General features: G+C 45.8%; 1 protein-coding gene and 1 non-coding gene across 3 annotated transcripts; both read right to left on the bottom strand.

The window, feature by feature from the left end:
• Window positions 1-377: 377 nt before the first annotated feature.
• Window positions 378-11,018, bottom strand: gmeb1 (glucocorticoid modulatory element binding protein 1). 2 transcript variants are annotated; one of them, XM_076011688.1, is made up of 10 exons: window positions 10,350-11,018; window positions 8,365-8,557; window positions 8,060-8,112; window positions 7,079-7,194; window positions 6,882-6,985; window positions 5,637-5,785; window positions 4,295-4,402; window positions 4,064-4,201; window positions 2,695-2,832; window positions 378-1,219 (listed from the first exon to the last, which is right to left on the bottom strand). In XM_076011688.1, exons 2-10 carry the CDS (start codon window positions 8,490-8,492, stop codon window positions 411-413), a joined length of 1,743 nt encoding a protein of 580 aa, XP_075867803.1. In that variant the 5' UTR covers window positions 8,493-8,557; window positions 10,350-11,018; the 3' UTR covers window positions 378-410. The 2 variants fall into 2 exon arrangements, with proteins under 2 accessions (XP_075867803.1, XP_075867804.1); XM_076011689.1 differs by lacking the exon at window positions 10,350-11,018 and adding an exon at window positions 9,458-10,302.
• On the bottom strand, window positions 10,767-10,902 carry LOC142878620 (U11 spliceosomal RNA). The gene has a single exon (XR_012924876.1). It is a non-coding gene; the product is annotated as a U11 spliceosomal RNA (small nuclear RNA).
• Window positions 11,019-11,066: the final 48 nt, after the last annotated feature.

Here is an 11,066-nt window from a genome sequence, read left to right as displayed (position 1 = left end):
ACAATTGATCTGCTGCTCTTTAATTGAAAGTTAAAGCCTAAATTAAAGACCGAAGGCAGGAAGACTTTCTCTTTCTATGGGCCTGATGGATTCACTACTTCTATTTACAGCTCTGGTAGAAAAATAACCCTGTCGTGATAAACTATAGTTTGTGATGCTGCTTGAAAACAAGAAACAAGATCACACTCAAACCTCAAAGGAAAAGGAAAAAGGCGTCGACCCTGTTTGTTGGTCTGGGCGCTGAGGCAATCCGTGAATTTGGAAAAATAAAGAAGGATTGCCGTATTTACATTTTCGGTGGGTGGTGGGCGCGGCAGCGGCGGCGGCGGCGGCTCGGGTTCGAGTCCGATACCCGTTGGTCCCCTGTGTTTTTGTTGGAAAAAAACCGAACTAAAAAATCCCCCGGGGTCTCACTTCACTTGGCTTTCTCCCTGAGACGCGTCGCCGATGACCACGATCTGCACGTGCGACACCTGGCCGTTGGCGTTGAGCTGCAGCCCCTGCACCTCCTCGGCCTGCGCCCCCTGCAGGTGGCACTGCGTGGCGGCGGCCGCCGTCATGGCCTGCTCCACCACCACCGTCCCCTCCCGCACCTCCTCGCCGGGCGCCAGCTGCAGCTCCATCACCCCCACCGCCTGCTGCTCCATGGGGGGGGGGTTGATCTCGATGACCGTGTGCTCGTGGCCGCCGTCCACCTCGCCGTGCACCAGCATGGCGCCGTCCACCACCTCGCCCACGGCGCCGCCCTGCTGGCTGAGGTGCACCAGCTCCAGGGGGCTCACCACAGTGCCCAGCTGGCTATTGGGGTCCTGTACAGTGGCGGCTGTGGCGCCCACTAGCGTCAGGCCCGAGGACGGGTGCAGGGTGATGGCGTCCGCCTTCCCGTCCGCCGCCACCATGTAGCGCGTGAAGAGCTGCGAGCCGGCGGGCAGCAGGGTGAGCGTGCTGGGGGACTGAGCCAGGGAGGCCACGGTGAAGGGCTGCCCGATGGAGGAGAGGCTGATGGGGGAGAGGACGGTGAACTGCTGGGCCGGCTGGGCCAGCGGCGAGGCCAGGATGGTGGTGGTGGAGGTGGCGGCCGTGGTGGAGGAGGGGCGCTGGAGGCGGGGCCGCTTGGGCTGCCGCTTGGCCGACGACTTGCTCTTGGTCGGCTGCGGGCAGGACAGCAGCGCTCGCATCTCCTGCTGCTTCCGCTGCTCCTCCAGCTGCAGCTCCAGGCCTGCAGCACGAGGGGCGAGATTTGACTGACAATTAGTGTTTGCTTTTGTTTGCTTTCAAGAATGCTTGTTGTATTTTCTCACTTGGAAAAAATATTCCGTCTCCTCCTTCCGTCCAATCATAACGCGCCACTTTCACTGGTCAGTGAACTGGTCACGTGACCCCGTACGTCACGTCCGCTGACGTGCAAACATGAAAAAAGCGTTTGCATGACACCTTTGTGATATTCCTCTACATGGATACGTGTGAAAACCCACCTCACGACAGCGTCAAACCCTCTTAGCCGTATTGGAGAGGTTCTTCCAAGCGGAGCTGTTTCCAGCACCAGGTTTTATTGCCATATTTAGGTTTAGGCAATTCTAGGCGTCATGGAAACGCAGCTACTCGGGCATTCAAAAGTCCAGTGTGTACAATTTGGCTTGATTGGTGATTTTGATATTGCTAAAGGTTTAATGCTCATAAATACATTACTAAAAGTGTGTACGATAAAGTCATTTGGTTTTCCAACTCTTTAAAGAGGCCCTAAATATGAAATTTGCCACCAGGCGGGCTTCCTTAAGAATTTTCCACACTGGACCTTTAAGACGCATTTACGTGGGTTTAATTTGGCCGTTTTAAACAGGATACAATGCCAGCTAACGCTTCACAAAAGACCCCATTCTTCATTCTGCAGCGCACAGTCGTGTACACACGCAGGGTCAAAGAGACTAATTAGCAAAAACTTTTGTCTGGAAAAGAAAGCTTTCCAGAGAGTGCGGCTGCCGGACACATCGAAATATAATTTGTTTTGCCAGCGTCCCTATTGTGAATTTGCAAGTTAAGAGTGTTTGCAGGATCAAGAGGTGGTTCGGGAAATGTTTCAACCATCATCCATTATGAATGCCATATTCCCCTGAGCGCACTACCAGTCAAAGGTTTGGACACACCTTCCTCATTAAATGTCTTTCTTTCCTTTCATTTCTATGACTACTGAAGGCGTCTGTGAGTGAACACATGCGGAATTATGTTGTAAAAAAAGTGTGAAATAACTTTTTATACCCTTCATATATTATATAAATATACACATTATGTTTATATATAGACACATATTTAAATATATATATATGTATATATACAAATACACACACACACACACACACACACACATATATATACACATATACAGTACATATATATATATATTTATATATTTACATATATACAGTATATACCTATATATTCACCATGTTCTCGATGGTGAATGAGTTTCAGAGGTTTGTGGTTTCAACACATATATAGGTTACAAGGAGTGGGCAAGAATGTAGCTTCTGCTCCAGCTTTTAAAACAGACCTACAGACAAAACAAACCAAATAAACAGCGACCTCTCATTTTTTCGCCTGACCAAACAAACCTTCACGTTAGAAAACCCAGTGGCGCGGCGGCCGGCGCCTGAAACTCTTGACTCCTCCTCCTCAGAGTGCGAGGCGTGTACTCACTGTTGAGCGTGCTGAGAACTTGGCCCTGGCTGGGGTCCGTCTGCCGCCGCCTCCTCTCCAGGATCTTCTTGACCAAGTCGAGGAGGCCGAACACCTGGGCGAGGTTGCTGAGCACCGCCGCCTCCACCATGCACGTGTCTGTGGTCAGTGCAGATCAAGGAGAAACAATCAACACCGACACTGTTGAGGAGAAAGCAACAGCAACCATTGACTTCCACGTCACGTTATCTAGCAGCTCCCGCCAACAGCAGCGTCTCTTCTTCCTTTCCTTAATGTTTATGGGCTGTCAGGTGAGCTCCTAAGCCTGATTCATCCTCCATGCCTGGACACGGAAGGAGCCGTTATCCCTCTGCAGGGCCTTCTTTTGCGCGTTTGGGGGGACATTATGGATGTTTATGAACACGAGCAAAACATCTCCATACCACCATAAACTGTCATGTTGAACTGTGCCGCACACGCTGAAAGAGGTGGTTCAGACTTTTGGACACACAGGGCCTCGTTTCCAAGTTAGCTGGTCTCCAAGTTAGCAAGTTAGCTGGTTAGCTGGTGTCGCTGTTTCAAGAAGCACCATCCGGTCCTCTCTCGTGAAGCAGAGGTCTCCGGTGCTAGCCTAGCACTGCAAGTCAATGGTCTTACCCACTCCACAGTTCAAGGAGTGGGAAACATTTTGATTCTTAGATTAATCACGATTATGACATTGCCATTTATGAATTGATTCAAAAATTTAAAAAAAAACAATATTTTTTTTTTAATAAGGCCGGAACTCATTTGCGATTGCGCTGCAGCGTTGCGCCGCACTGTTTAAGGCGACGCACACTCCGACACTGTTTTCAAGTTCTCTCAGTTGTGTGTGAATCGCGATTCTCAATGAATCACGATTAATTGAATCGTAGCCCTCTGAATGGGAATCTAATTGAATCGTCAGGCACCAAGCGACCCCCCCCCACCACCCCCACACACAGCTCACCTGAGGAAAACTCATTCTATTGCCTGTTGTTGCTAGTCGGCTAACAGCAGTGGCAAACTGATATTAACCAGACAACCAAGCTATTTTCCTTGCCTGTTGCTGTTGTTGCTACAGCGGAGGGGTTTGTTCTACTGCTAAAAGCAAAGTGCTGAGAAAAAGTTCCTTAGAATACAATGCGATGCAAGGGGGTAGTTTTATTTTTAACATCGACATCAATAGTCTGGTGTGGTCATTTCTTTGCCTCAGGTAGATGTGGGAATATAAAACGATGCACTACGGGTCAGTGAGAAGACATGTAGTTTAACACCTGCCACAACTGAAAACAACGCTTTGAATCTCCGGATGATGAAACGCATCACTCTTTGCATGGGACTCTTGTCACGTCGCGGCTTTGCTCCGTACCCGTTTCCTGCATGGCGGCCGCCTCGCTGCGCTGCTTCACGCTGTTCAGCAGCTCCAGCAGCTCCGAGCTGATGTTGGGCACCACTTCGCCCAGGAGGCCCACGTCAGCGATGCCCTTCCAGAAGTTCAGCGTCTCCTCTGCGGAGGGAGAACAGAGCCGCTCAAGACGACAGGAAAAGGGGGCGAGTGGCAGCATGTCAGCGCAGCCGGTGAAGGGCCGCTGGCTCTGACCTGAGATCTCGCTGGATTCCTTCTTGTCTGCAGACTCCAGCGACAACGAGCTCCAGTCCGTCTTTCCGCCGACGACCTCCTCGCTCGCCACGCCGCCGTTTCCCAGAACTGCAAATCACATGAGAGAAGGTGCGAACAATAAACACAATAACTCAGATTATATCCAAGTGTTTTTTTAATTGGCTGTTTTAAAGGTCCAGTGTGTAATATTTAGCTTGATTTATGATTTCTATCTTGATAAAAGTTTAATATACTGTCCATAAATACATTCATAAAAGTGTATGAACGCAGTACAATAAAAGTAATTGGGTTTTCCTTCCTAGCCTTAGAATGATTCTGATTGATATACATAATATAGACACAGCAAGGGTTTTACTCCCAGTTAGCTGCGATCCTGCACCGTCATATTTCTAAGTCAGCTCATGTGCAATTCAGCTGCCTGACAGTGCAATTCATATTTCGGGTGAACGCTCGAATAAACCAACAAAGAAGAAGGTGGACGACATATCCAGGTTTGGGTGCGCAGGCCACCGTAGTTCACGGGCAGGGGAGGGAGAATGAGAGTCGCTGCAATCTGAAATGCAACCACTTAATGTTGCTGTTTCTCCTTCAAATTCTCCAAATATTACACACTTAACCTATCAGTGCTTCCCTCTAGTGGCAACAATGTGTAAAAATGCCTATTCCAATGCAATGAGAGCATGAGAGTCTGAGGTTAGCGATATTTAAAAAAAATAAATATATATATATATATATATATATATATACATATATATATATATATATGTATGTATATATATATATATATATATGTATATATATATATATATACATACATATATATATGTATATACACATATATATATAAAGATAATTATAGAGAAAACTTAGCTTTGTTGTTATAACCACGGACTTTATACACTCTACTGATACGGAGGGAAAAAAGAAGATTAAACAGGCCTGAGGCCCCGTCCAACTCTGAGCTAACAACATGACATAGACCCAGAGGCAGTCAGTAGCTGGGCCTCAAGGGCCTTGACTACAAAGCAGGCTCAGCTCTGCTGCAAAGAGGAGACAAAGGCATTTTGAACTCAGTGAGGCATTTTGTTAAGCTGCCGTATTAACGCATTTTTAAAGTCACATTTTGACGTCTCTGGGGGGCTTTTAACATTTTTTTTTTTCCAGCCAGAGGAAAATTTCAAAGCAAAACCGACTTAATTCAGTTTAAATTTGCAAAACCCAATTTTCTTCTGCCATTCACTTCAACTTGGATGACGGGTTATAGTGAACGATTCCACATGCTGGTCCGCAGCCATGGGGCAGCTGCCGACCCTCTACTCACCCAGAGAGGACGTGGGCGTGGTGAGACCGCTGCCGTCCGGAGGGAACCTGGTGTTGTTGATTAAGATGTCAAACTTGGTGCTGCGACACGTGTTGGTGCACAGTGTGCTGTGCTGGTAGAAGTCCAGCTGACCTGAGTCCATCATTTTTCTGGAAGGGCAAAAACAAGAGAGAGAGGAAGCTGAGTCAATTTGCTGCCAATTGCCCCTGAATCTTATTTTGGTATTTCCAAAAAAAAAGAAAAAAAAAAGGGGGGGAGGATGTCACAAGTCTTGGGCTGATATTCATTCGATAGGAGTGAATATCGCATCATATCGAATAATCACAGAAATATTGAATATAATTGAATATCGCAATATTATTGAGTATCGCGATATTATCGAATAACACAATATTATTGAATATCGCGATATATGCCACCTTATGCAATATTTCTCACAATATCGACTATCCAACAGTTGTTACCGCATCCTCTGCCTTTTATTTTCACAGGAAAATGTACACAGAACTGCTGTCATGGTTGCAAAATTCAGACATTTATGCAGCGCTCCAGTACATATCCATAGTGAACTGGGTCACAAAGAAGAACGCTCGCTCACAGAATTTGGCAACATTTCAGCAATAAACCTGGGAGGATGGCGAAGAAATCCAAAGAATTTAAATGAAGCTATACGGACGCCTTTGCCGCAACCGGTTGCACCATTATCAGACCTGTCAACCTGTGCACATTTTGCGTAGCGGGTACGCAATTAGACGCGCTGGTAGGACTCGCCTCTCCAAGGCTACACATTAATCCCGTGTATGTGGGTATGATCACGTGGAGCATAGCTCCCAAGTCCTAATTTTTAGTTTTGTATTTCAGCCTGGAAAACTGCAGAAAAACAAATTGTTCTCGCTGCCAAATGCAAGCCACGGTTGCTCACCACCTACACACCGACTCTGCTCGCGGCAGAGCCGACTGTGTCAGGTTAAATTAACGGAGACGTCAGCTGAAAAAAGCTAGTGGACGCAACGAAGAACACGGGGGGTAAATAAAGGAGCATTTTGGGGGCCAAAAGACAATTTAAGGAGCAGAAAAACAACAAACAATTACCCTTGCTGGTAGTGTGCACAACACATAGTAATGATTTGGGGGGGGAAAGTTGGATTTGTGCCTCCAAAACAAGGCACAAAAAACACATCATTGAGACAATGATGTGTTTTAGAAAGAGGCAGCAAAAATGGCAAAGCAGTGGACGCCTCTGACCTGAGCATCACTCCACCCATCCTGATGGCTCTCTTCCAGTCCTTCAGAGTGGCTTTTCCAGAAATGTGCACAAACTGCTTTGGGCTGATTAGCTGGTCTTCATACTGGGAAAGCACAGACATAAAGCCGTTATGTTAACTTGCAAACTTGCAGTGCAGTGAACGTGCTGAATCAGTGAGAATGCAATGAATACCAACCTTCACGCATTTAACGTTGATTCCGGGGCAAACAAATTTCTTCACAAGCAACATGGCTTTACAGTCGCCACATGTTATGGGGCAGCAGATTTCCACGTCTTCCTCCTCGGCTTGGTCTGAGGAGTGCGGAGGAGAAACAAAAGGTTAGCAGAAGGTCAGAGGAAGGGCTTGCGCTGCTGTGGTTGCTCTGCCAAGACCCTATGAGTCTGTGCAATATGAGTTTGCACGGAAGAGTCGGTCATGTTTTGACTGCTAGCTTTCTGAGAGAGAATTTCAGAGAATTTGTGAGAAGTTTGAACGGATAGTTACGGTAATGACGTGCATTGATGATGCCGTATTCAAGGTTTTATGTACACTGCTGAGGAAACGTCTTCAACCACCACCCAATGGAAGGTTTATGTGACAGCCGCCCTGAATTAACAGCAACTGTCATTACCAAATCAATGTCCTGTGTTTCCACAATGATGTACAGTGGTAGAAAAAAAAGTTTTTGGACACCCTTAAAATTTCACTCATACCCAACTGTTTTCATTAAATATTACCATCCATCCATCCATCTTCCATACCCGCTTATTCTCGAGCTCTGGGTCACAGGGGTCTGCTGGAGCCTATCCCAGCTGTCATAGGGCGAAGGCAGGATGACACCCTGGACAAGTCGCCAGTTCATCGCAGATCAAATATTACCATTTTCTAGAAAATATAACTATTTTCCAAGATTATATGTAGAAGCTGTTTGACTGAAATTATAGTTCTATTTGCTATTGTTATCCTTTGAGAAAGAAAAAAAATAGTAAAGATGTAATTAGTTAGTTAGTAAAATTAGTTTTACTTGTCAAATGTTAGGCGTGATAGATTTCTGGACAAATGAGTACATTTTTAGCGTTGTTAGCGCATAATTAACACAACACGAACCCGGTATGCCACGGACCATCGCAGCCGTGCCAGAGAAAATTCCCATTCAAAGATTTGACAGGTTCTTACCTTGATGTCCTTCAACGGTTAAGACAGCTGCATCATTTTCAGCAGAGTCAGTTCTGAAAAAAGAAAACACCCAGTAAAGTCAAAACCTGGCAGTGCTGCAGAATATGGTTGTTTGACATCAGTAAACCTGGATTTAAAGTGCGGTGCGCCACATTTACATGGATCTACCGAACATAGATATGTGTGGACATATCAACATGACGTTATTGAGAATAAATAACAGCTATAGTATATTTTAATTTTCTGGAAGTACAACTAAATCTGAAACATTGGGACGTTCCGTTAGGAAGAGCTTCGTCACGTACCCAACGGAGATTGGCTGGAGCTGGAGTATGACCTGGGCCTTGTCTGCATCATCACACTCGTCCTCGTCTTTCGTCTTCACCACCATCACCTCCCCCATGGAGACAGTGACCTCCTCCGTGGTTGCCATCACACTCAGAGTAAACACCAGAGGAGGGCTGCTTTCACTGAACAGCTCAGATCATGTTTTTTAATCTGGAAGTGTAAAAAAAAACAACAACACAAAATTGAACAAGAACATAAATAAAGTCTAAATTCATGTTTTTTCTGTTGTTGAATCCAATTTTCAAAACTACAGGTTCACAAAAAATATAATATAGGTACAAGATGTTGGAGACAGGAGAAATGAAATAGTATTCGACTACATTGCAAGTTTAATAGAGAGCTCCAAGTTGGTCGTCATGAATGCACAATGTGAAATTGTTTGGTTTATAATTGCACAATCATAGTTTTAACAATGTTCTTTGAATTTCCTTTATTTCCAAACAAATCATTAATTTGGGCAGGCTGTTTCTCAGGAGAGGCTGCCAAGCAGGAAACCAACGTTATTAAGTCCTATACCAGTCAGGCCAGACTCACTATGCCAACGCTAGAAGACGTCTCATTCTGCCAACTGTAAGTCAATAACTCATCAAAACTATTTTGCGCGACTATATAGCAGTAGCTTTAAAATTACATAATTTCCTGTTCAATTCATCCACATTCAAATGAGCCCTTTAGTTTACATGTTTTCGATTCAATACAGTTCGAGATATCAGCCCCCCCCCCCCCCCCCCCCCTTCTTTTTCGGTCTCTGAATGCATCTTGGAACTGCACTCCCCTGCAGTGCAACTGAGTGCAACTCTGAGCGCAGGTAGACCTTCCGTGTCCCGTCAACGAAGAAATTATTCAGAGAAAACCGTTACTTTGCACGCTACTTTGTTTTTCTTAGCTAGCCTAATGTACATAGTTGTCTCTTAACACGAGTGATAATGTTGTGAACAACACGTTCTGTGTTGTTGTTATCGGGTTCTGTTTTTATTATATACATATATATTGTATGTTGGTGCGTACCATTTCCTTTAATGTTTAGATTTAGGTTGTACTCGCTAATACCTTCTATTTGCAGAATTCATTGTCGTGTGGCGTCGCAGAAACCTCAGCAGAACAGCTAAATTCCACAACTGCATTATAATACTGCAAAACTTAAAATTAGTGCATCACGGCGAGCGAAGGTGGGCATGTTACCAAAATGGTTTTAAATTTTGTTTGAGGTCGAAAATGTCAGGGAAACATTCTGTCGTTCAGAGAAATTTGACTCGAAAGTCGGCGTTTGCCAACCCATACATTCGTTTAATATTTTTTTTTTCTCAAACGTGAACTTCAAAACAAACAAAAATATATATCGTTAGTTGAGATAGCGAGTCGTCATCGCAGCAACACTTTCAACCAGTCACGAACACATCCGCTTTGGTTGCTCGTAGTAAACACTTCCAGAGTCTCATGGGTTATCGTAACCGCAGCAAAGTTCTTGCCCCCGGACTGCTTTTCCGATGTTGAGCTTCTTCTTCGTAGTAACTCAACACAAGCCACGGCGCTAGCAGCCATTACGGCTAACGCTACTCAACAGGGCGTAAACTACGAACGTGCGACGCTCGGCCGTGTCGAACCGTGGCGGTCGACGACGAGCACGTCTTTGCATTTACAGTGCGCGACGGCTACGTGCCGCTTGTGTCTGAACCGTACGTCCTTTCGTAACTCTGCATTTTAACTCTCCGCACCCCCTTCAAAATGACGTCTCCCCGTGCGGCGGCACGTACAGCAAACAACGGCGCCGCGACGGCGTTGCCCCTCCGCGCCGTACGAGCCCGGCCCGCCTGAACCCCTCCGCGCTCCCCACCGCGGGGCTTTAACAAAGAAAAAAACTACCGTTTTCACCCACGGCCGAGCTTCACATTTTAAAGCCACATTTAACAAAATGGAACATTCAATAACATTGTACCCTTACCGTTTTTTCATGGCGAGAAACGCAGCTTCTAGATTGAGGAGAGCTACTGCGCATGCGTCCTTCGCTCATGTAGCTTGACTTCCTGCTGAGCTACGCTTGCTTGCCTTGGTGGAACGCTGTCGCGGAAACCCAGAGAGATCAGCCGAAACTATGGCTTTGACTGTGGTCTGTGTGCCTGATGATGTTAAGCAAAGCCATCACGTATATTATGCCGCACTTATCAGCCATTTAAGATAAGTTCGGCATTGTTATCGTCTCTCAGTCATTACAGCACAACGGCGAACGTAATTGTTCTTTGAGTCACGACGCTCAAAAGACAACTGGCCATGATGATTAAGTTTCGGGAGCTAGTTAGCAGAAGGTAGCATAAGTCGGCCGAGGTCTATTAAGATAATCTTCATCTTTTACACAATTGCGCGGGGCGCCGAGACGTGTGATCATCGGCTTCCCCATATGTTAAAAATTGTGCTTCCGAAATCTCTTGATTGCGATTCCGCAAGAGGAGTGGAACAGGTCCACCCCTCCTGTGCCATTCACAGCAGAAGCCCTTTTTAACATACGTTGGAAACATCCTACATTCTTGAAGGCAACGGCAGCTTCTTCACTCAGGGTGTCGCCACAGTTGGTATTTCACCTACATGATTTGTTATTTTTCATGTCATGTTGGCTATTTGATACAACTTTACAATGTTATCTTTTATTTAAATGGCCCTTACA

The sequence above is a fragment of the Nelusetta ayraudi genome, unplaced genomic scaffold (assembly GCF_046127955.1).
Source record: "Nelusetta ayraudi isolate G7.1 ecotype Tasmania unplaced genomic scaffold, CSIRO-AGI_Nayr_v1 ptg000135l, whole genome shotgun sequence".
NCBI classification, from domain to species: Eukaryota; Metazoa; Chordata; class Actinopteri; order Tetraodontiformes; family Monacanthidae; genus Nelusetta; species Nelusetta ayraudi.
This window is presented reverse-complemented; position numbering and strand designations above follow the sequence as displayed.